General features: G+C 35.3%; 1 protein-coding gene and 1 long non-coding RNA gene across 2 annotated transcripts in view; one reads left to right on the top strand and one right to left on the bottom strand.

Annotated features, from left to right (window-relative positions):
• The window catches only part of DCUN1D5 (defective in cullin neddylation 1 domain containing 5), a 28216-nt gene extending 12374 nt beyond the window's left edge, over window positions 1-15842 (bottom strand). Inside the window, exons 1-4 of the mRNA XM_019717177.2 lie at window positions 15461-15842; window positions 13251-13342; window positions 7898-7968; window positions 7393-7484 (exon numbers count right to left, since the gene is read on the bottom strand). Of these exons, the coding sequence (XP_019572736.1) occupies window positions 7393-7484; window positions 7898-7968; window positions 13251-13342; window positions 15461-15546 (341 nt within the window). The 5' untranslated portion in view covers window positions 15547-15842. The remainder of the gene's footprint in view (window positions 1-7392; window positions 7485-7897; window positions 7969-13250; window positions 13343-15460) is intronic.
• A 70-nt stretch (window positions 15843-15912) lies between these two features.
• On the top strand, window positions 15913-20938 carry LOC109437752 (uncharacterized). Its single transcript, XR_012497414.2, has 2 exons — window positions 15913-16079; window positions 16338-20938. It is a non-coding gene; the product is annotated as an uncharacterized LOC109437752 (long non-coding RNA).
• Window positions 20939-21167: the final 229 nt, after the last annotated feature.

Here is a 21167-nt window from a genome sequence, read left to right as displayed (position 1 = left end):
CAGCTCCATAGATCCTTATGGAATCACCATCTTATCATTTCTGGCCTCTCATTATTTTCCTTAATTTATAGTCAAGTCCAGGTATGCTTTTCAAAACATGTTTTTATATTTTATCCAACATTTAAGTGTTTTACATGAGAAATGGTGTCTTTGCATTTAGTCTGCCATACTGCCAAAAATGGAAATCAAAATTTAAGTTAACCTTAGTTCTTTGAATGAATGAGCATACAATGTTTCATGCAGAAACAATAAAAACTTATTACTTATGAAAAATTTATTAATATTTCAATAAGTGGCTTCTAGTGGTACAAAAATTCTTCACTAGGGAAAAATAAAGCTTTAGTGAAAGCTGAAAATGCAATTAACTTCTACTAGAAGGATACACGAAAGAAACAAATTCTCAGATTCTATACTACTGTAATGCTGTTTGAAAATTTGGACATGAAGCCATCAAGATCTCCAGTTATTAGCTGAGAATGCTCAGGGGATATTACATTTTAAGCAACTAGTTACATGTACACCCTTCCTTGTCATGATCTAAAGAAGGGGGCCTTATTTTCTAAATCTTTGTAGTTCTTGAAGCAGTGCTTTTCACTTTTTTTTGGTAATGTGACTCACATTTTTACACAAAATCTCAAGCAGAATCTTAATAGACTTGAAATTCTATTAAGTCTATTAGGAGGGCCAAAAAAGATAAAGGATGCCTCCCTACATTTAGAACTTCTTCCTCTCTTTACCACTAAAGTTTGAAAATCATTCTCATAGCACTACCCAGGGCCTGACATGAAGAAGCATTCAAACATTCTTTGTTAAATAAAAATATGAATACCAAAAATAAATCACAAAGTAGATGATATGTTTATTTGATTATAAGTTTCAAAATTCCTATCTGTGGAAAGGTTACTGGGAAATTATAGTTAAAACAAAAAATTGTAGAGTGTGTAAGTAGTGACTGACAGGTCACTAAGGAGAAAAGAACCCAAGAAATTACAATCTTTTCCAAATATTTTACATTCCATAGGTAGACAAGGAAACAATATTACTTAGGATGTGATCTTAATAGGCTTAAGACAGAGATAAAGTGAAGAATGAAGTTTCAAGTCAAAGAGACTGGTTAAAATTCCAACTTCTTCATTTGCAGCCATGTGGCTTGAGGCAAGTTACTTAACGTTTTTTCAGCCTTAGTTTCCTCATTTTAAAAGGACAATAACATTAATAGACAACCCGTAAGACTCAAGTGAGTACACGTGTTAAATGCTCAACGTGTTTCCCCGAAAATCAGACCTAGCCGGACAATCAGCTCTAATGTGTCTTTTGGAGCAAAAATTAATATGAGACCCGGTCTTAAAATAAAATTATTTTATTATTCTATTATAACATAAATTACTTTATTATAAGACCGGGTCTTATTTTACTATAATAGAAGACTGGGTCTTATATAATATAGTATAATAGAAGACCGAGTCTTATATTAATTTTTGCCCCAAAAGACGCATTAGAGCTGATTGTCTGGCTAGGTCTTATTTTCGGAGAAGCAGGGTAGCACAGTTCTTAGCATGACATGCTCCTTTTGAGACAAAGGGTTTAAAAATCACCTACAAATTACTTCATACCATCCCTAATGGTCTATTTAAATCTTGAGCAGAGAAGGAATCTAACTGACAATTAATATTTTCTACTTGGAGAAGAGTGAAAAAAAAAAAGAGCACAAACTTCCACATTTGTTACCAACATAAAGACTGAACATACCTAGCAAACAGTGAATATACCCAAGCTGTCACTAACTCAATGCTTATATTTAATCTAGCCCCCAAATAGACTCAGAAGAGTTAATAATGTCAATACCTCATAACCTGGCAAGTGTAGAAACACTATTTCCCCTGAATTAAAAAGAAATGCATACTTAATTATTATGTAATAGAAAGTAAGAAATCGTTTTTTTGAAGAACAAAAAAAACACACTTATTTCAGAGAACATTGGCACAATGTTACCACTCTCCAAGGCTACTGTAGTGAGAATCAGTGGAAATGGGTTTAAGTTTCAACACCAGGACTTGGAAATTAATTTCCTGAGTACAGGTATTCCCCACTTTTTGAAAGTCCGCTTTACACCACTTCACTTTTATAAAAGAGCTACCTAGCACTGTTTTCGATAACCAAAAGATAGCCAGAAGGATTTTTGCTTTTAACAATCAGCCAATATTTGTTTTGCAGCAATCCTTTAGAGGCATTGTGTACACCACACAGCGAGAGTGGCACCACCAAGCTCCTTCCCCAAGAACTACACTCAGCATCTCAGCATTAAGTCGCTATAGCTTTGAACTGTGTATGTGAGCACCTGTGCTTTATGTCAACTTATTCTGTGCACCCATCAGTAAGATGTGTCCTAAAGTATCAGAAAAGCCTGACAGAGCTTGTAACGGTGTTAATGCTTAGCATAAAACGGTACATAAATAAGTGCAATTGGTATGATTTGATAGGTTACTTTCTGGCACCGGGAATGCTCAAATGTTTTCCCATATAAATTAATGCTAATTGCTTCTTCATTTTATGCCATTTCGGCTTACAAAAGGTTTCATAGGAATGCTTTTCTTTTGGATTGCAGGGTAAACCTGTATTAACAAGGGAGGCTTTCAAATTCCTGCTTCATTAAAGACCTTTACAATGAGAAGAAATTCTCACTTATCTATTAGATCTAAGTGAGGCTCTCTTTTAATCAGTAAGTCCCAATAAGTACGCTTTGACACTGCGGTGTGTAACAGGAAGATTTTTATTCAAAAGTTATGCATCTGGACTTTCTCTGAATCAGGTCTATCAACCTCTGGAATTATTTGGAAACAATACAGTCCACCTCTGGGATTATTTGGAAATGTGGAGGGTGGCATTTTGAAACTGTCATGATGACTCTGGGAGCGTACAGAAGAGAAGGATACTCATGGCAATTAGCAGTCAGGCCCAAAATGCTCAATGAATGACAGGCACACACGCTTTGTACCCCATCTACCCCTTCTTCCGTGAACACCAAAAAAAAAAAAAAAAAAAAAAAGAAATCGTACAAATGCTCCCCATTCCTCCCCCGACAAAGAAAGTCAAGCCAGACAATTACCTCTAATCTTCAATGTCCAGGGCTCAGTATGGAGACCCAGTGTACAACTTGAAATCTACTGACAGGTAGCTTAGTTACTAGCATTCTTGCCAGATGCTATCTTCTTGCCTCTTTTTTCATGATCATAATCATGTACAGTCTTTTCAAAGTTTTGGGCTCAGTTTTCTCCACCATCATGGTATTTCACCCTTGCTCCAACACCAAAGCTAACAGATTTGAGAAAAGTTCTCCACTCTAGTAAGGTATGTCAGAACAAAAATTTGCAAGTATCTCTAGAATCTTGAGTCCATAGATGCAAGGAAGAAGATACATATGCAATATTTTGTGTGTAATAGCATATGTGCATCTTAATGGGGAAAAGGCCCCCAGTTTCCTAATGTTCTCAAGAGTCTATGACCTTAAAACATTAAAACTAGTGCTCTATTGAAAACTATCCCAAGAAACTTTGATGATTCCTGTGCTCAAAAATCGCTGATGGCTTTGCAATATCTATAACATATGCTTTAAACTCTCAACATGTTAGCCAAAGCCTTCTATAATGTAGCCATTATCCCAACTATCAGGAATTTAAACCTATTCTGTCAATTTTCTTCATGTACCACTGATTTTAACAAACCAGACTACTTCCTTCAAACATGTTTTCCTTTCTCAAAGCTCTGATCACAATTTCCTCTTCAGAAAAAACATTTTCCTACATCCTCAACCATCAAAATTCTAATCATTCTTCAAGGTCCAGTTCAAATGCCACACCTATAAACATTTTCCTGTCTACTCAGCTAAAATTAACTTTATTAGCAGCTGTGCTTCCATAGTATTTTGTATTTTTAGTCTAGCACTTGTTACATTCTACCTAGATTTATGGTTTTAGCATTGTAATGCCTTCCCTACCGTATCAGAATGTAACTAAAGGGCAGGTGCCATGTCTTATGCCTTATTGAGATCACCAGTAATTGGCACAGTACCTTACATAATGGAGATGTTTAATATAAACATCAGTTTTAGAAAGTTCGTATAAATAAACACCCTTAAAATAAATGAATGGAAAAAGTATTCTGAAAACTTAAGCATCATACAATTACAGATTTTAATTAATAATGATTATTATAGTCCCTCTCCTTGACCATAGTATGTTTCAACTACCAGACTGTTTCTATTTAGCAGAGCTCTCCTTAAGTTTTCTAAAGGTTAAAATGAATTAATGTGAAACAACTGATAACTATATTAAGATAATTTAGGGACCATTAAATAACTATGCTCAGGTTAAATTATATCCTAAAAATAATAAAAATCTATAAAGGGAATCAACTCTGTGAAGTTTTATATTTTATGATTTTGCCTTATATTAAACCAAGTATACTAGCCAACTGCAAATTTAAAAATTTAGATTTACATAGATTCTTTTGTCTCTTTAAATTTTATAGTATTTTATTCCTAGCAAGTTTTTTAAAAGATTCGGAAGTAATAAGACTTAGCCAGTTGAGAAAAGATACTTTATATAGCTGACCCTTGAACAACGTGGGTTTGAACTGTACAGGTCCATTTATATGCAGATTTTCTTCTATATTGGAAAAATTTTTGGAAATTTGCTTACTACCATGGAGCAATCACATCAATTACACTAGGCTACCATAAAGCCATCAGATTGCTGCTCCTTCATTATCAACGCATAAATTGTTATACCTGTAAATATGAATTTTTTTCACATTATCTTTTCATTTTTGATGTCTAATGTTAGTAATACACAAAACATCCAGGGTTTCGTATAAGATAGTCTCAATGTATGTACTGACAGACAATTCATCTTGTAAACAGATGACGTAAATGTATGGCATGGAGAAATACAGTTAAGGATGGTAAATGTATTTTCTCTTCCTTATGTTTTTCTTTATTCTAGCTTAGTTTATTGTAAGAATACAGTATATAATACATATAATATGCAAAATGTATGTTAATCAACTGTTTATATCATCAATAAGGCTTCCAGTCAACAGTAGGCTATTGGTAAAGTTTGGAGGGAGTCAAAAGTTATACTCAGATTTTTGACTGCACGGGAGGTTGATGCCCCTAATCCCTGCATTGTTCAGGGGTCAAGTATGCTTCACATAGCAATACAGAGCGTGGGGAAAAAGCAACTATTTTCCCAGTCAAGTGTGCTTGCCTAATTTGAGTAGCATCAAGGCTCTACAGCAAAGAGGTCTAGGCAGATGGGTAGGAGATAATGAGTGAAACAGAAATTTCTAGGTCAAGTTTACGTGCTAAATAATTGCTTTTATTTTGTATAGCTTGTGACATTCCTATAAGAAAGATGTGCTAATGAAAAGTATGTTCATGGATTAGTCAATTTCTATTCTTGGACCGAAGGCCATTTCCTGCTAATTATTCAAGAGTAAATATTAGAAATACTTTCTGTACATACATTTCTGTTATACAAAGGCTCTTTTTAGATCAAGTTATGCAAAAACATAAATTAGGACTCTTTAGTTTAAAAATATACAAACACTTGTGAGCTGGAATATTCAAAAAAAGCAGCATACCAAAAAAGCAGTAAGAGTAGTACAAAAAGCAGGTATAATGCTAAGTAAAATGTCTTAAAATAATAAGCCATGTTACAATTGATATACATTTCAATGAAACAGACTGAGCTATGTGAAAACTAGTTTATGTTCTTTGCATATTCTTTTGTATACGTATTTTATCTTTCTCTAAAAAGCTAATTAAAGATGGGAAATAGGCCAAAGAATTTGGGAATTAAAATTATTTTAATTTGGCCTGTCATGTATGACACCTAGATAAATGAGAGAATCCAGTCTTGGTTGTAAATACTATGATTTAAAAAGTTAGTAATGGCCCTCTATTTTATAAAGAATGCTAACACATATGCAAAAGAATGATGTAATAGGAAGTATAGTATGGTAGACTGGTGATAAAGAAATTTAAATTCTAGGCCCTAGGTCTGCCACAAAAGAGCTATGCAAACTTTAGCAAATATTTTCTTTACCTTTCTGAGTCTCAGATTCCTTACCTCATCTACACATAATGAAAGTGAGAGGGTTGATTTTATACTCTATTCTATAAATTATGATTTGGTTCACATGAGCACAGATTTTTACCTAAGTATAATCTGTATATTAATGCTGGTTAAAAAGAAGAATTACAAAGCATTAGACACTGAAAATTCAAATATGAAAATTTAAGTTCTTTATGAACAAATACAATTAAAAAAATAACTAAGTATTATGAAATTTAAAAACAGGCAAACAAAGAGAATAGTTAAGTTTGTTAATAAACACATAATCACAACAGAAAAATCACATGCCGTTTTGGCCTCAAAAATATTATAAATTAATGATCCCTCTATTTTAGAATGTTGATAATTAGTATAATCCTGCATGAACATTAGGAACATGATACAATGTAAAATTAACACTTAATTACTAATTGATTCTGAAACTAAGCCCACTTTACTCTGGAAAGCCAAAATCAAATTATTTTTATAAAGAAGCAATTCTATAACTTATGCAAGCGTTCAAAGGCAGCTTCCTAAACTGAAAGTATACAACTGTAAAATGGCTAAAGGTTGCAGGGGAGCCACAGAACATTTCTACTTTTGTTCTTTGTGAGATTCATTTGGCAAAAAAGAATTAATGAAAGTGTCATGTAACTCTATCTTCAGATTTCTTTTTTAAATCAAGTATAAAATTGAAGAGGAGAGAAAGGAGGCCTCAGAACTTAGGACTGCCCAAAGAATAAACTCCTTAAATACCACGTTTCCCCAAAAATAAGACCTAACCGGACAATCAGCTCTAACGCGTCTTTTGGAGTTAAAACTAATATAAGACCGGGTCTTATATTATAGTAAAATAAGACCGGGTCTTATATTAATTTTTGCTCCAAAAGACAAGCATTAGAGCTGATTGTCCGGGTAGGTCTTATTTTTGGGGAAATACGGTAGTAGAATTCTATATTCAGAGAAGGAAATCCCTTATTGCTCAAACAACTTGTAAGTAAATAACTTTGATCATGGACCTCTAATTCACCCACCAAAATAGTCAATGAATTTTAATAGGAACGTCCTGAGGTTCATTCTTAAACAATATGGAAAATGGGATAACTGTCCATTTGCCAAGACCACAATATACACGTTGTCAAACCTAAAGTGATCGTAATAGACCAAACCAATTTGATTATATAACGTGAAACCTTACTCCTGAAAATTACGAAGCACAAAATATCAATTAAGATCTTCAAATAGGCCATCAAATTTGTTTTTTAAAAAAATATCTTACTGTAATGAAGTCATCCCTTTTAACCATTCTTCCTTGGTAAAAAATCCCATGCTTTCAGCCTCCAATTTCCACGCTAAAACTAACATAATAATCTGGAAAGAACAGAACATAAAGGATAGGGGAAAAGTCAGCATAGAGATAATAATGTCTATATTTATCATGGAGAGCATTTTTATACAACTATTTCCATCTTTCAAATGTTAAAGAGTACAACCTTTGGAATTATTAACTATAAAGAAATTTAGGTGGGCCAATTTCTTAAAAGTAAAAAGTTCTAACAGTTTCTGAAGGTAGACTCTCTCCCACTATTATAATACAAATGACATTTGTATCAAGAAAGAGAACACATGTCTAATTTAAATTCATTAAAAGTACCCTAAATTAATATTTACAATAAACGTGAAGAAACAAAATCTTCATATAAGATCGAAGTGTCCAATTTTTAGAAATTTATGAATACACTATACCCCACTTGTATTCCATTTTACTTAGAAATAAAACATACATTTTCAGGTTCAACACCAATGTCTTCACAAAATTTTTCCATTCCTTCTGGCCCTACAACTTCATCAGGACCTTCAAAGACAAAAATAATTTATATAATTTGTTATAATTTAATATCAACATAAAACATAAGCCACTGTGCTAAAGGCATCTATGAATATACCCTAACATTTTTTGCATATTTGCAAATTTTAACTTTGACATATCTTTGATAAAGTATAAATATTTGCTATGGAATTTAAAATTTTTGAAATGTTCTTTAAATACCGTATTATAAAACGAAATTAAGACAATAAAAAATGGAGCAATCACTAGTCTGTACAATAACTTGAACCTATCCATTAAAAAATGCATTTACTGAAAGCCTTCTTCAAAGAAAATTTTTGGCAATGCATGAATATAAATAAGCATAAGGTTTGCGCTTCTTACTCTACTAGAATGTGCCAGTACCAACCGACAATTCAAGACAATAATCAGAGGAGAATATCTGTTTAGTTACTAAAACAGAAGGTCATTTATTACTCTCTGGAAATATACCCAAATAAAATTTAATACTTTAAAAAGATACATTGTGAAAATAATGGCTTAAGAAAATTACTACATTCCAATTCCACATGAGGTATTTTCCTTATCATCATGGTTCTCAAATAGACAGCAAAGCATTAGTTATATCATCTTAATGTAGAAAGAAAAGTTTAATCCTTCAGTTAGCTTGTCTGTCATTTGCCCAAATATTAACGACATTAAACTTATTTCTTATTTTTCTCCCTCAGTAACACTAAATATAAGTCAACACACCAATTCTCATACTTTTTATGTTATCAGAGTCCCAAAATGTAGTAATGACTTTATTGTTAATTCTTTTTTGTGACCGGGTAAGATTAAAACAAATTTGTGACAACATGGATGGACCATGAGTGCATTATTATGCTAAGTAAATAAGTCACACAAAAAAAGAACAAAACAAAAAAACGAACGCATAAATACAGAGAACACATTGGTGGTTGCCAGAGGTGGGGCTGGAGTGTGGATAAAATGGGTAAAGGTAGTCAAAGGTGCAAACTTACAGTTATAAATAAGTCCTGGGATGTAATGTACGACACAGTGACTATAGTTAATATTACTGTATTGTATATTTGAAAGTCACTAAAAGTGTAGACCTTAAAAGTTCTTATCACACAAAAAAATTTTTTGTAAGTAGGTATGGTGATAGATGTTAATTAGACTTATTTTGGTGATCATCTTGCAGTATAAACATATATCAAATTATTATGTTGTACACCTGAAACTAATGTTGTACCTCAATTTTTAAAAAGACTAAAACAATATGAAATATGATAGAAATATGTTAATCAGACTTGGCTTTTGAAAATATAGTCTTGAAATATTGTTAAAGTAGCCCTGAGAAACTTGTTTTCCTTTCTTAAGGACTAAAAATACTCCAGCTTTATAAATCATAGACTAAAATGCTCAGGTGGCATTTTATATCAACATCATTAATTCACAAGTGCAACATGAAGGCAATGTCCTTAGGTTTTTCTGAATAAAAGAATGTAGCCATCTAGCATGTGGCCATTATATTCTTGCTGTTTCAGATGAGATATAGGCTGCTAAGATGACATGGTCTGAACCAAAATCTTTTTTAAATTTTTCAGTTAAATCGGTATTGCACTTATTTATGCAGTGAGATGTTAAAAGGTGAAGGGTGGTTGACTTATAGGAAACTTTCACTTCCTAATTTATACTTGGAGGATTTTTTAAAAATGAGAATGTTAATTTTGTAATTTAAAAAGCACACATATACAATAAAGGTGTTAAATAATATAACTGAATATGCATCATTATATTGTATGTGGCTTGGATGAAAGTAAATATCATATAAAAAACTTAATAAAGACTTTTTTTTAAGGCACGATAGGAAAATATTCTAAATTTTCATATACAATAAGAAAGCTGACTTGCCCTTGAAGCTGCCACCATTAGTAATTAGAAGACAAAGTTGAAGAATTATGTCAAGAAATATGTTACTGTTATAAAATATAGCCTCCCTAGAAACTGTGGGATTAGTGGTTAAAATTAGATTAGAATCAAGTTAAATTATGTTATATAAAGATATATAAGATACATATAAGACCTTTCTGTAAATGTTAAGTGACTTTCCCAAAGCAATGCAAATAGTAACAGATCTAAATCTAAAACAGGTCTATACCAATGTTCTTTTCCCAGATTGCATAATGTTAATGAATTCTTCTTGAAACATACTCTTCCAATAAAACTACTCCCAGAGTAAAACCTCTGGAGCTGAATTTAACTAACTTTTCCAGACAAAAAAACAGGTTTCCAATTAATTTAAGAAGTTATAGAAATATGTTCACTCTATAAGCTGGATACTTTATCAGAACTATGCAATTCTATCCCTTATTTTTGATTCTTTATAAGACTTAGAAGTGCCTTTTCACTTTCTATGCTTTTGTTTAGTAATATAATGGGCCCAGTATCTTACTGAGTCCTTGCTAACTTAAATATCAGTCAAGATGAGAGGTGTTGTGAAAGAGCAAAACCATCAGGCTTATCACACATGACCTATAATATTATGTTAATAAGATTAGTGGTGAAACAATTTAAAACTAAAAAACAATCAGTTTTTCAATAACCATAAAGAAATGTTCGCAGCTATATTTGCAGAGCCTAAGACTACGTCAGCCATATCATGTTTCCCCGAAAATAAGACCTAGCTGGACCATTAGCTCTAATGTGTCTTTTGGAGCAAAAAATAATATAAAACCCGGTCTTATTTTAACATAAGTCTTTATGTTAAAGAAAGGTCTTACATGTATCTTATCTTAACATAAGATCAGGTCTTATATAATATAATACTGCGTCTTATATTAATTTTTGCTCCAAAAGACGCATTAGAGCTGATGGTCCAACTAGGTCTTATTTTCAGGGAAACACGGTAGCAGGAGCTCAGGGAAAACCACCGTGCTCAATGAATGACACAGCACCTTCAACGTGAGCTACATAGGAGCTACACTGTTTATTTTGGAGCAGTACTGCAAACATATACAACCAGTTAATCTGATGCTGTAATACTATTACTCTTTTAATAATAGCTAACATTTACTGGGTTCTGATTATATACCAGGTACTACTGTGCTAAGTGCTTTAAGTATGTTATCTCAGTAGGCACAATTATTATCTCCATTTTAATAAGGGACATCCCCATTTTAAGATGGAAGTTACTGTTCATTTGGCAAATAACTGGTTCCTCCTTATCAATTAGGTCTCTGCCCACAGTAACCTCTAGAAAGGTCTTTCCTAATCACTCTATTTGAAAGTCCATCCAAACTTTCTGCTTTCTATTCCTGCACCTCACCTTATTTATTACCTTTATAACGCTCCACAATCTGTAATTATCTTGCCAACTCACTATTTACTGTATATCTTCCCGTTAGAAGGCAAGTCCCCCAAAGGCAGGGATCTATCTTAACCTGAACAGTGCCTGACACACAAGTGCTCAATAAATATTTATTGAATGAATCGTTCAATGAATGAAGAAGATAAGTCAACCTCAAGTGCACTTACTAGTATTTTCTTTGCAAAAGGAAAATTAGTTGCCACATACATATTTTTTTTAAAAATAAACATTACAAGATAGTAATAGTTAAAAGCATGGGCTCTACAGTCAGAATGACATAGGTTAGAATCCTGCTTCTTGTCATTGTATGATCTTAAGTAAATTACTTGATCTGTCAGTTTTCTCGTCTATAAAATAGGGATAACACTGCTTACTTAACAGAATAGTCCTAAGGAAAGATTTTATGATTAGCATAATTTTTGAAATATCGATTGTAATTATTATGATGGCTATTATAAAAATGGTAGTATAGGAAAGAAATGTTTAACTAATTAGAATCGCACGCTACCCAGGAAAGTCCCTAGGAGAGGTAAAACAAATAAGCATGAAAGTAAAAAAAAGACTAATTAATTTTATGGTATCTAGTAACCTTTATAAGTAAAACAAGATGAGTGACCTTTCAATTCTATATCATGCAAATCAGTAAAACTGGCATTTTGAATAATGGGTCAACATTTTAAATGGAGGTCAGTAAGAAAATGAATTATCTTCATTTAATTTGGGTTAGCGGTTGTCTTGGGATGCTAATAATAGCAATTTTTCTGGTCTAGAAAGAATCTGTTCTGTTACTACACAATTTTTAAATTATACTTTTGGGATCACTCAGCTGATTCCAACAGTGAAATTATTGTTTCCACCCCACCCCCAAATAGTCTTAATACAGTTAGCCTAAACTTATATCTCAAGTTCAGAATACACTTGAGGCCTTAACTTGATTAGCACTACATATAAGACAATGACTGCATGTACCCTGTTTTATTTTAAACACTCTGAGAATGACAGTGATGAAAGAGGAGAAGAAAAGAAAAAAACAGGGAGGCATGTAAGGGAAAGGAAACAAGGGAATAAAAAGAAAGAAAGAAAGAGCTTTAAAATCAGTAATTCCAAAAGACCAAAACCACTCTAACGGAAAAAAGCTTTTTTTTCCACATAGGCTTGTAAAAAAGTTAGTAAGTGGGACACAAGTGTTCTTTTTCATATATTTGCTTAACTCTTCAGCCTCATCCCTAGCTTTGACTCTCAGCCCACATTAGGCCTAGAGCTTTACATCCAACATGTAACACAGTTTAGCTTAAGTTATCTCCTTCAAGAAGCCTTCGGTGACACTTCAAGGCTGGATTACATATTTCTTCTATGAAATTTTACAGCACATCTTCCTAATACAGCATTTATCACACTGTATTAATAACAGTGTGTTTATTTTCTTCTCGAAGTTAATAGCTAAATAGCAATTATTAAAGGGTAAATGTATTGTACAATTATATATCTGAGTTTTAAATCTTTTACTGTCTTCCAGAAGTTTCAGAGAATGTCAGTTTCTGGTTCAGAAAAAATTCAAAAAAATACAGAAAAGAAAAATAAGAACTATATATAGTAAAAAAAATGTTTTATCACATACTTTGTGTTTTCCAGAATACCAACTCTACTTTAGCCAACAGATGTAAACCAATAAGTGAATCTGTTTACAAATTTTATTAATAGTAAATGAGTTTCACTCCTCCCACTAAATATATATTGAATTATATATTTAAAGACATAACCTGAAACAGCACCAAATTCTTAGCCTACCCACAATCCCCAGTATACAGCACTAACACACAGAAAGCATGAAATAATTTGTTAAATAAATGAACCAACCGCCCCCCCAAAAAACAATCAAACAAAAAAAAACATTTTAAAGCATGTGACTGATATCTTCTTATATTAATTTCATTACCTGCATACTCATAAAACCAAGCCAGGCACTTCTTGCTTGAAAAATGTTCCTCTCCACTTATTAGTCTAGCAGAGGGTTGGGATCTGCAATAGCTTAGAAAACACACAAATACCTAAGAATTTTATCATCTTAACTTTTAGTGAAATGCTAGTTCAACATAAACTACTTCAATTCAAACTTAACGAAGTTTTTTTTTTTTTTTTTACACCTGGTATTACAGGAAAAAATCAGAGTTGTTAAGTATTTGCAATTTGATACAGTAGTTTATACATTAAAATTTCTGGCTAACAAAACCCAAATGTTACTTTGCTCACTATCAAATTCCAAAAATATCAACTACAATTATTTCCCCAGATTTCAAAAGTTCAACCTAATGGTCTCAATGCAGGACTGGTAGTTGGAAAAATATAAAACTTTAGAGTGATTCTTATTCTGAACTGCATGGACATTATATTTGCGTATAATAGATACACATTTGAAAACAGAATCTTACAAAGCATATTTTGGTACTTAATTTAAAAATTTTCAAAATAAAATTATATATTAAGAGCTGTTTACCATCTACCAAGGTAAACAGATATTTAAAGATAAAAGATGATTTAGGACCTAAGGGTATTAAATTCCACAGATGAAAACACAAACAAAAAAACCCTAAGAAATAATCATAGTACAAATAATTGAGCCAAAGCTATTTAATCTGAATCTATTTATCTTTTTCATAAAATCATTTAAAGTGGAGAAGTTCACAATGGCCTCTAAAATTTAATAAACTTCACAAGGAGCTTGGATAGTTACACTACAACAATGACATAGAAATGCTGTAACTTCTGCAACTGAGTAAGTAATGTAAAATAAGAGTACCATATTTAAAACTCTAAGATGATCAAGTATCATTTGAATTCTAATAATGACTGCTCAGCTATTTTAATGTGCTTAATTTAAATAATTCTGATTCATTATATACTTAAGGTGACTATAAATTAGAGTAATAAAAAATAATCTGCATGTTTCATAAAAATTGAAGTCAGTGGAGTAACCACGTCAAATTCTAGTGTGAGTTACCAAGAGGTATAAGAAAACAGAATCATCTTTCACAGTAATAACCCAAACAGTATACTTAGGCTCTTATTTCCTAAACAGCGTAATGAAGGAAACAAATCCAACTAATTACAAAAAGGAAGATGCAGACTAAATAAGTCACCAACCTCACGTTTTAAACAGATCTCTCTTTAAGGAGAGTTGTATAATTATCTCCCCTTTATAATGCTGGCTACAGTCTTCCTTTAATGGTAGCATGTGAAGTTGTCACACCAAGTGCCAACCACTGATACAAAGACACCCCAATAAGGAGATTTTTAAAAACCCACTTCTCACACCTAAATTATTGCAACAATTCTTTGCAGCATACACTGCATACACTGTTGCTGTGATACCTCAATGACATGATAAATGGGATCAAAGAGCTGTATCTACAATTCTGCTGTGTTTTCTTTTTTCTCCAAGGCGACACAGGGCACCACAGCTCTCAAATTATTAATATTTATATTGAGAGCTAACAGCATCCTGAATGCTAGAAAACAAAACGCATGTAGGGCCTTTCCAACTCGGCACACAGGGACTTGGCGCAGGTGGAGGCACTGCACTTCCAGAAAATAGGGCTCCTACGATTTAAATGGCCTCCTGCTGGGATCCTCCGGGTTAGACCACTCCAAATACTAAATTTGGAGGCCAATTACAGCGTGGGGAGATTTCCTTTCTGTCATTACCATGGGCAGCTGCTAGGTCAAGATTTCTCATACTCTGCTTTTTCCTTCACACTCTACAAAGAAATTCTAGAAGTGACCCTTCGGCGTATTTGCACTCACTTCTAGGTTTGGAAAGAAGGCGGGGAGGGGTTAAAGGAGTAAGGGGGTAGGGGAAGGAGCGCAATTTACGTACGCATTCCTATTTCCCCATCCTTCAGGGCACGCAGACTCCAACGTGAGGCTATCCTTCTAGTCACTGCACAGGCGCCAGAGCTCACACACAACGAACACGAGGTGGAGTCGGGCGCAGAGACTTGTGGTGTGCTGCCCTCACCACCTAGGTTTATGGGGGCCGGGTGGGGGGGTCGCCTCTCCCCAGCCCGAGCCTCCTTCTCCTCTTGCCGTCCAGCAAAGGAGGAAAGATTGAAGGGGATTTGGGGTGGGGGGGGTGGGGGGAGGTGGTACCTGGAGATTTTACACTTTTTAAGGCCTCCGTCTTCCGCCACTGCCGCTGCCACCCCAGAGGATTTTCTCTTCTTCTTCACCGGCATCTTCCGCCCTCCCCGGTAGGGCGGGCAGGGGAGCCGGGGAAGGGGGTCGCTGTCCACTGAAGACTCCTCAGTGCTGGCACCCGGTTCCCAGAGACAGCAGCAAGCGTAGCAGCAGAGTCGCCAACCCGCACCAGAGCGGCCCAGGCTGGCCACCGGCCGCTCCCAGGTGTCCTCCTCGTCTTTCTGTGCTCGAGGGAGGGGGACCAATCCTCGCCGGTGGACACTGCGGCTTGGTTACACCGGGAAGAGAGAACGCGGACAGCTCAGCACCTCCACCAGTCACAGATTCCAAGAGCAAGAGGCTCAGCCTGACCCGGATGCGAATCGCCAGAGGCCGGAAGTGACGCAAGCGCAGAGCCGGTCTCCGGGAGGGGTGTAGGTCTGGTTGCTACCGACGTGCCGGCTCCCGTGCTGAACAAGGCAGTGTAGCTGCCGCGAGAGGAGAAATCGGGTTTTGTTGGTTGATTGACGGCCGTTGCTTGTCCAGGGTATCCTAACCTTCCTCACGAAACTTCTACCCCGCCCAAATGCCGGTAAGTCACCTCCAGATAGGTTTTATGAAACCACTAATATTTTGCAGTTGGCCTTAAAAATACCTGCTAAAGCAAACCAACTTTCACTTCTGAACTATTCAGTAACCTTACGTTAATTATTACCCACCCCTTAAATGCATGTTTCTTTATGGGCCGGCGATCAGCCGCAGACTATCCCACCCCTTGTCTGTCTTCCCTGATCTCTGTTTATCACTTTTTCCTTTATTAAAACTTAGCTTTCCTATTTCTGTTTCACAGAGCTTACCTCTCAGAAAAGCGACAGTCGGTGATCGGTGACCTAGTAAAGAAGAATTTGGGGGATATTTCAAGGGGACTTCCCCCAGACTTTATTATCCAAAATACTTGTAATCACTCCACCTACACTTCAGTGAAAATATTGTTTATAAATAAAGGTTGTCGCATGGATTTTGGTGAGATGACCTCCACCTTGGAACCCTCATCTGGCCAATCTGATTACCATATTTCTGCAGTGCCATTGATTGGTTCAGAATGGACATACATTCAAGTCAGGCCAATCAGTACCACTGACACGAAATTGAGACATCAGGAGGCAACTTTATTTCCGATGGACTTGAACCTGAGAGGATGTGGAGAACAAATCCAAAACTCAGAAGAGACCAGAATCAAGCAGAAAGAAAATCCAAAACATGGTTTTATGATGTGAGCCCTGAATCCATGATGTGCCCTGGAGATTTGTTAACATGAGCCACTAAATCTCACTATTTTGGTTATGCAGTTCTCTGATACTTATAACCAAAAGAATGTTGTTCTTGAATGCTGTAAATCTTAAACCCAATTAAAAATGCATGAGACCAAAACATCAAATCTGAATAAGATCAAGTCTAAAAACAAAATATCATCTGTAAGTAGAGGACAGAGGAACATGTTAATACTCAGTGCAATCAACAAGATCTAACCTGAGAGAAAAATCTACAGGAAAAATGGTCCAGATTCTGCAACAAATGATTAGAAAGAGAGAGAAGGAAATTTTAAAAGATATATCAATCTTCATGATTCTTTGAATCTTGGGTCAAATAATTTGAACGATATTATGACATTTGTGAGACAATTGGAAATTTGAACACTAGCTGAATATTTGATGAAATTCTAGAACAAGCAAAACTTATCTATAGGACAGCATATCACTGATGCTTGGGGACTGGAATGGGGTGGTAATGGAGGGAGACAACTAAAGTGACACAAGGGCGCTTTTTGGATAACAGACATATTGTATATCCTCTGTGTTGATTGAGGTGTATATACTTGTCAAAGCTCATAAGAAGTGCAACTCCCCCTCCCCCCAAAAAACCCACACATACTCAAAACAAGGACAAGACACTATTAGAAATAATCTTATTTCTTCAAGAAGTGAATTACAAAGCTAAACATCCCTTTTCCCAAACAGAACAAAGGAAATGGAATAAATATTTAAATGATGAAGACAAAGACCCCAGAGGACAATGTTCAAAGGATAGTCTTCCTGAGAGCAGAATCAAGGCTGAATCACTGGGTAAGGAACTTTCATAATGCCTGTGTGGCAGGATACCTGCATTGCTATGGCCCAGTGACTATTGCACATCTTTTCTAAGTAGGAATATTTATTGTGGTTATCATGTCCCTTGTCCGTTGTTGTTTCTTGTACAAGAGAGGAGAGCAGATAATTGTCTCTTAGTTCATAGACCACTGGACCACGAAGAACCACTTCGAGACCCAAAGGAAGAAGACCCACCACACTTGGAGATTCTGGAGATTCAGCTCAATGCAGTGACTGGACAGGAGACTACTGGCATCTATAGAATTCTCTGAATCTGTTTATGGTATTCATTCATTCATTCTGTTGTTCAAACAATATTTAATGATCACTTAAACCAGGAATTGTCCTGGGTTTAGAGATATAAAAGGCAGGTGAGATTCCTGCATTCATAAAGTTGAGAGTCTGGAGGAGGAAATATATGCAGCCTAATTGCATTTAAGAGTACTTTGTGAACAAATAATAGGGTCAGTAATGTATGTTTGTTACTCATAATAATGGGACGGTGATTTCCAGGGTTATGTAGATCATTTTCTTCATTGCCTCCTCTGATCAGTACCTACTGCCACCACCACATTATAGTAAAATAAGACCGGGTCTTACATTAATTTTTGCTCCAGAAGATGCATTAGAGCTGATTGTCCGGCTATCTTATTTTTGGGGAAACATGGGTATGACAGAAACTTTGTCGTGTAGGAAAATTTTTTAATGAAAATAATGAGAAGGAAAGGGAGAGAAACTTACATGTTTTAGCAGAAACTTATGTGTCCTCGTTTCAGATCCAAAACAAGGTAGTGACTTTAGGTAAGACTCATAATTTCCTTTATCCTTCATTTATCCTACTGTTACAGAGAAGGATATGGGAAAAACAAATATCCATTTCTAATGGCAATGGACATATATTTGTACCAAATAGGGCGGATGGCAGAAGGAATGAGACTGAGCCACATAGTTCTGTCATCTATTTGACGTGTTGCTTATACACGTGTCCCTTAGCTTTTGGAGGTTATAGAATGAAGCGATGAAACATATCTCTTAAAATAGTTGTATCTGTATCAAAATGGTGCCCTAAAACGTGTTAATTTATATATTTTATACATTGTTTATATTTTCTTAACACCTCTTTAAGATAAGGCATTTCTACTTGCCTGGAAAACAAGCAATACAGAAATTAAGTGACTTACGTGATGCCACATGTTATTATAGTCCTGAATCCGTACAAATACTTTCCTTTCCATACATTACCATTGATTCTCAAAACAACTCTGTAAGTCAAAATTGTGTACAATATTTCCATACACATAAGCCCTGAGAGAGAAGACTCTTAGAAAAGAGAACAGTAGAACTGGGGTATGAAAACAGGACTTTCTGTTTTGGAGCATCAGTAAAGCCCACAGGAACTTCTGGTGTTTTAGAGAAGCCCAGCAATGCAGATCTATGTAACCCATGCCATGTACCCCTTACATCCTAAAGCAGTGTGCTAGAGCATACCAACTGACTGGGACTCAGCCTGACTGGGAACCAAGCTGAGGGAGCAGCCACTCTCCATTTCCACCCAAATTCTGGTAATGGGGCTTTCCCTTCCATATCATTATAACCTTTTTTTATTCAATGACCCCGTCTTTATTTTCAGGGATCTTAACCAAGTTCTCAGCCATTAAAAACAGGATTGTCTACACAGGGCAGTTTGAATGGGATTCAGCAAATTCTTAGGCCATGATTAAGCTTTAGGAAAATCCATAGGTGACATGTGGGCAGTTACTGAAGTCCCTCACTATTCAGCATGAAGTAGATTAGCTCACATGAATGCAGCTGAGGCAGCAGAGGCAATGACTCATAGAATGGCAATAAATGATCTGCAAATTGTCTCATTTCCTTGGCACCCACACTGCTCTGGTCACTGGCTACGATGTTGGTGTTTTTTTTATTTATTTTATTTTATTAGTTTTAGGTGCACAAAACAATATAATAGTTAGACATTTATCATTTATATCACTCACACAGTGACAACCCCTCTACCACCATCCACTAGCCCTCTGACATCACACACAGCCATTACATTTCCACTGTCTCTATTCCTAATGCTGTACTCCGCTTCTTGTAACTATATGTATATATAAAATTGTAGTTGACATTCATTATTGTTCAGCTTCAGCTCCAGGTGTACAGTGCAGTGATCAGGCATCTACATCTTCCCTGAGGTGGTCTCTCTAACGAGACAAGTGACCATCGGATACCCTACAAAATCTGAGTCTGCTCCTCTCCATGTATCTTTACAGATCTTCTCCCTCATCTCTAGTTTCACAGAGATCTCTGCCAAGTTTGAGCCCTATCCAACTCTTGAACCCTTGTCCTAGCCAAGACGACTTTCAAGTGTTACAGCATAAACTCTGCTCTGCTTCTTTCAGGGCCTTATAATTTACAAGAGACTTCTTGTCTCTAGAGAAAATATGGCTCATGAGAATCAGAAGTTTTGGCTTTCAATTGCATTTTGATACCGTGAGGCTTCAGAACATATTTTTAAAGAAAAAAACTAAACTGTTTCACATTTCTTATTTAGCAGTCATAACTCTCCTTGAGGCAATGAAAATTGACTAAGGGTCATGAGCAAGAATGTGCAGAAAAGAAAAGCACAAAAATTTTTTGAAGGTATTTTCTCTCTATGGGCTAAACAACCAGAAAATTATCAAACTTCACTGAACCCTTACTACATTCTCTATGCAGCTGAAGTATTCATCTGCACACCCTTCCTGTATAACCTAACACCTAGGACCAACTACACGATTTGCGTGGCCCAGAGCAAAATGAAAATGCAGAGTCCCTTGTTCAAAAATTATTTACTACTCTGTGAAATCAGACCATTAAATCCAATGCAGGGTCCTTCTAAGCGTGAGGCCCTATTCAGTTGCACAGATTGCATGCTTGTGAAGACAGCCCTGTGCACACCTTAAAAGCAAATCAAGGCCTCAGTGACCTACATGTTCACTCAGTGGAGCTCCAAGTTTCTGTGTCAGGGTGCTATGTGTTCTAAACGTCATTCTTCTTATTTCAGAGACACAGTAAGATTACATTTCCCACCTCTCTTGCAATGAGGAATTGCTATGGAAAGCTCCTGTGTAAACCCTCACTCTACCTGCCAATCAACCAGATTCAAATAACTCAGGAGAGAATTCTATCATCTTAAGGAATATTGGAGCCATAAAATGGAGGAAGTTTAAATTCCAGAATCATCACCTGGGATACTCCTTCCAAATATTACATTGAATGGTCAAATGAAAGAGAAATAAAATTCTATTATGTAAAGCCATTGAAGTGTTGGGGTTGTTTATTTTAACGTTTTTTTGTTGGTTGTTTTTTGATGTTCTATTCTCAGCGCCAGTTGTGAAGTCAAAGCGTTATTTTAGCACAGAATTTATCCAAAAAAAGCTAGCCTGTGAAGCAGAAAGCTCTAATTGCATGTTATTCAACAATCATGTAAATAAAAATGAAACAGAAAATAAAAGACTCAAAATAACAGTTTATGTGACTATATTAAT

Source organism: Rhinolophus sinicus, chromosome 14 (genome assembly GCF_057876585.1).
Source record: "Rhinolophus sinicus isolate RSI-liver-muscle chromosome 14, RSI-T2T, whole genome shotgun sequence".
In the NCBI taxonomy this organism is placed as follows: domain Eukaryota; kingdom Metazoa; phylum Chordata; class Mammalia; order Chiroptera; family Rhinolophidae; genus Rhinolophus; species Rhinolophus sinicus.
This window is presented reverse-complemented; position numbering and strand designations above follow the sequence as displayed.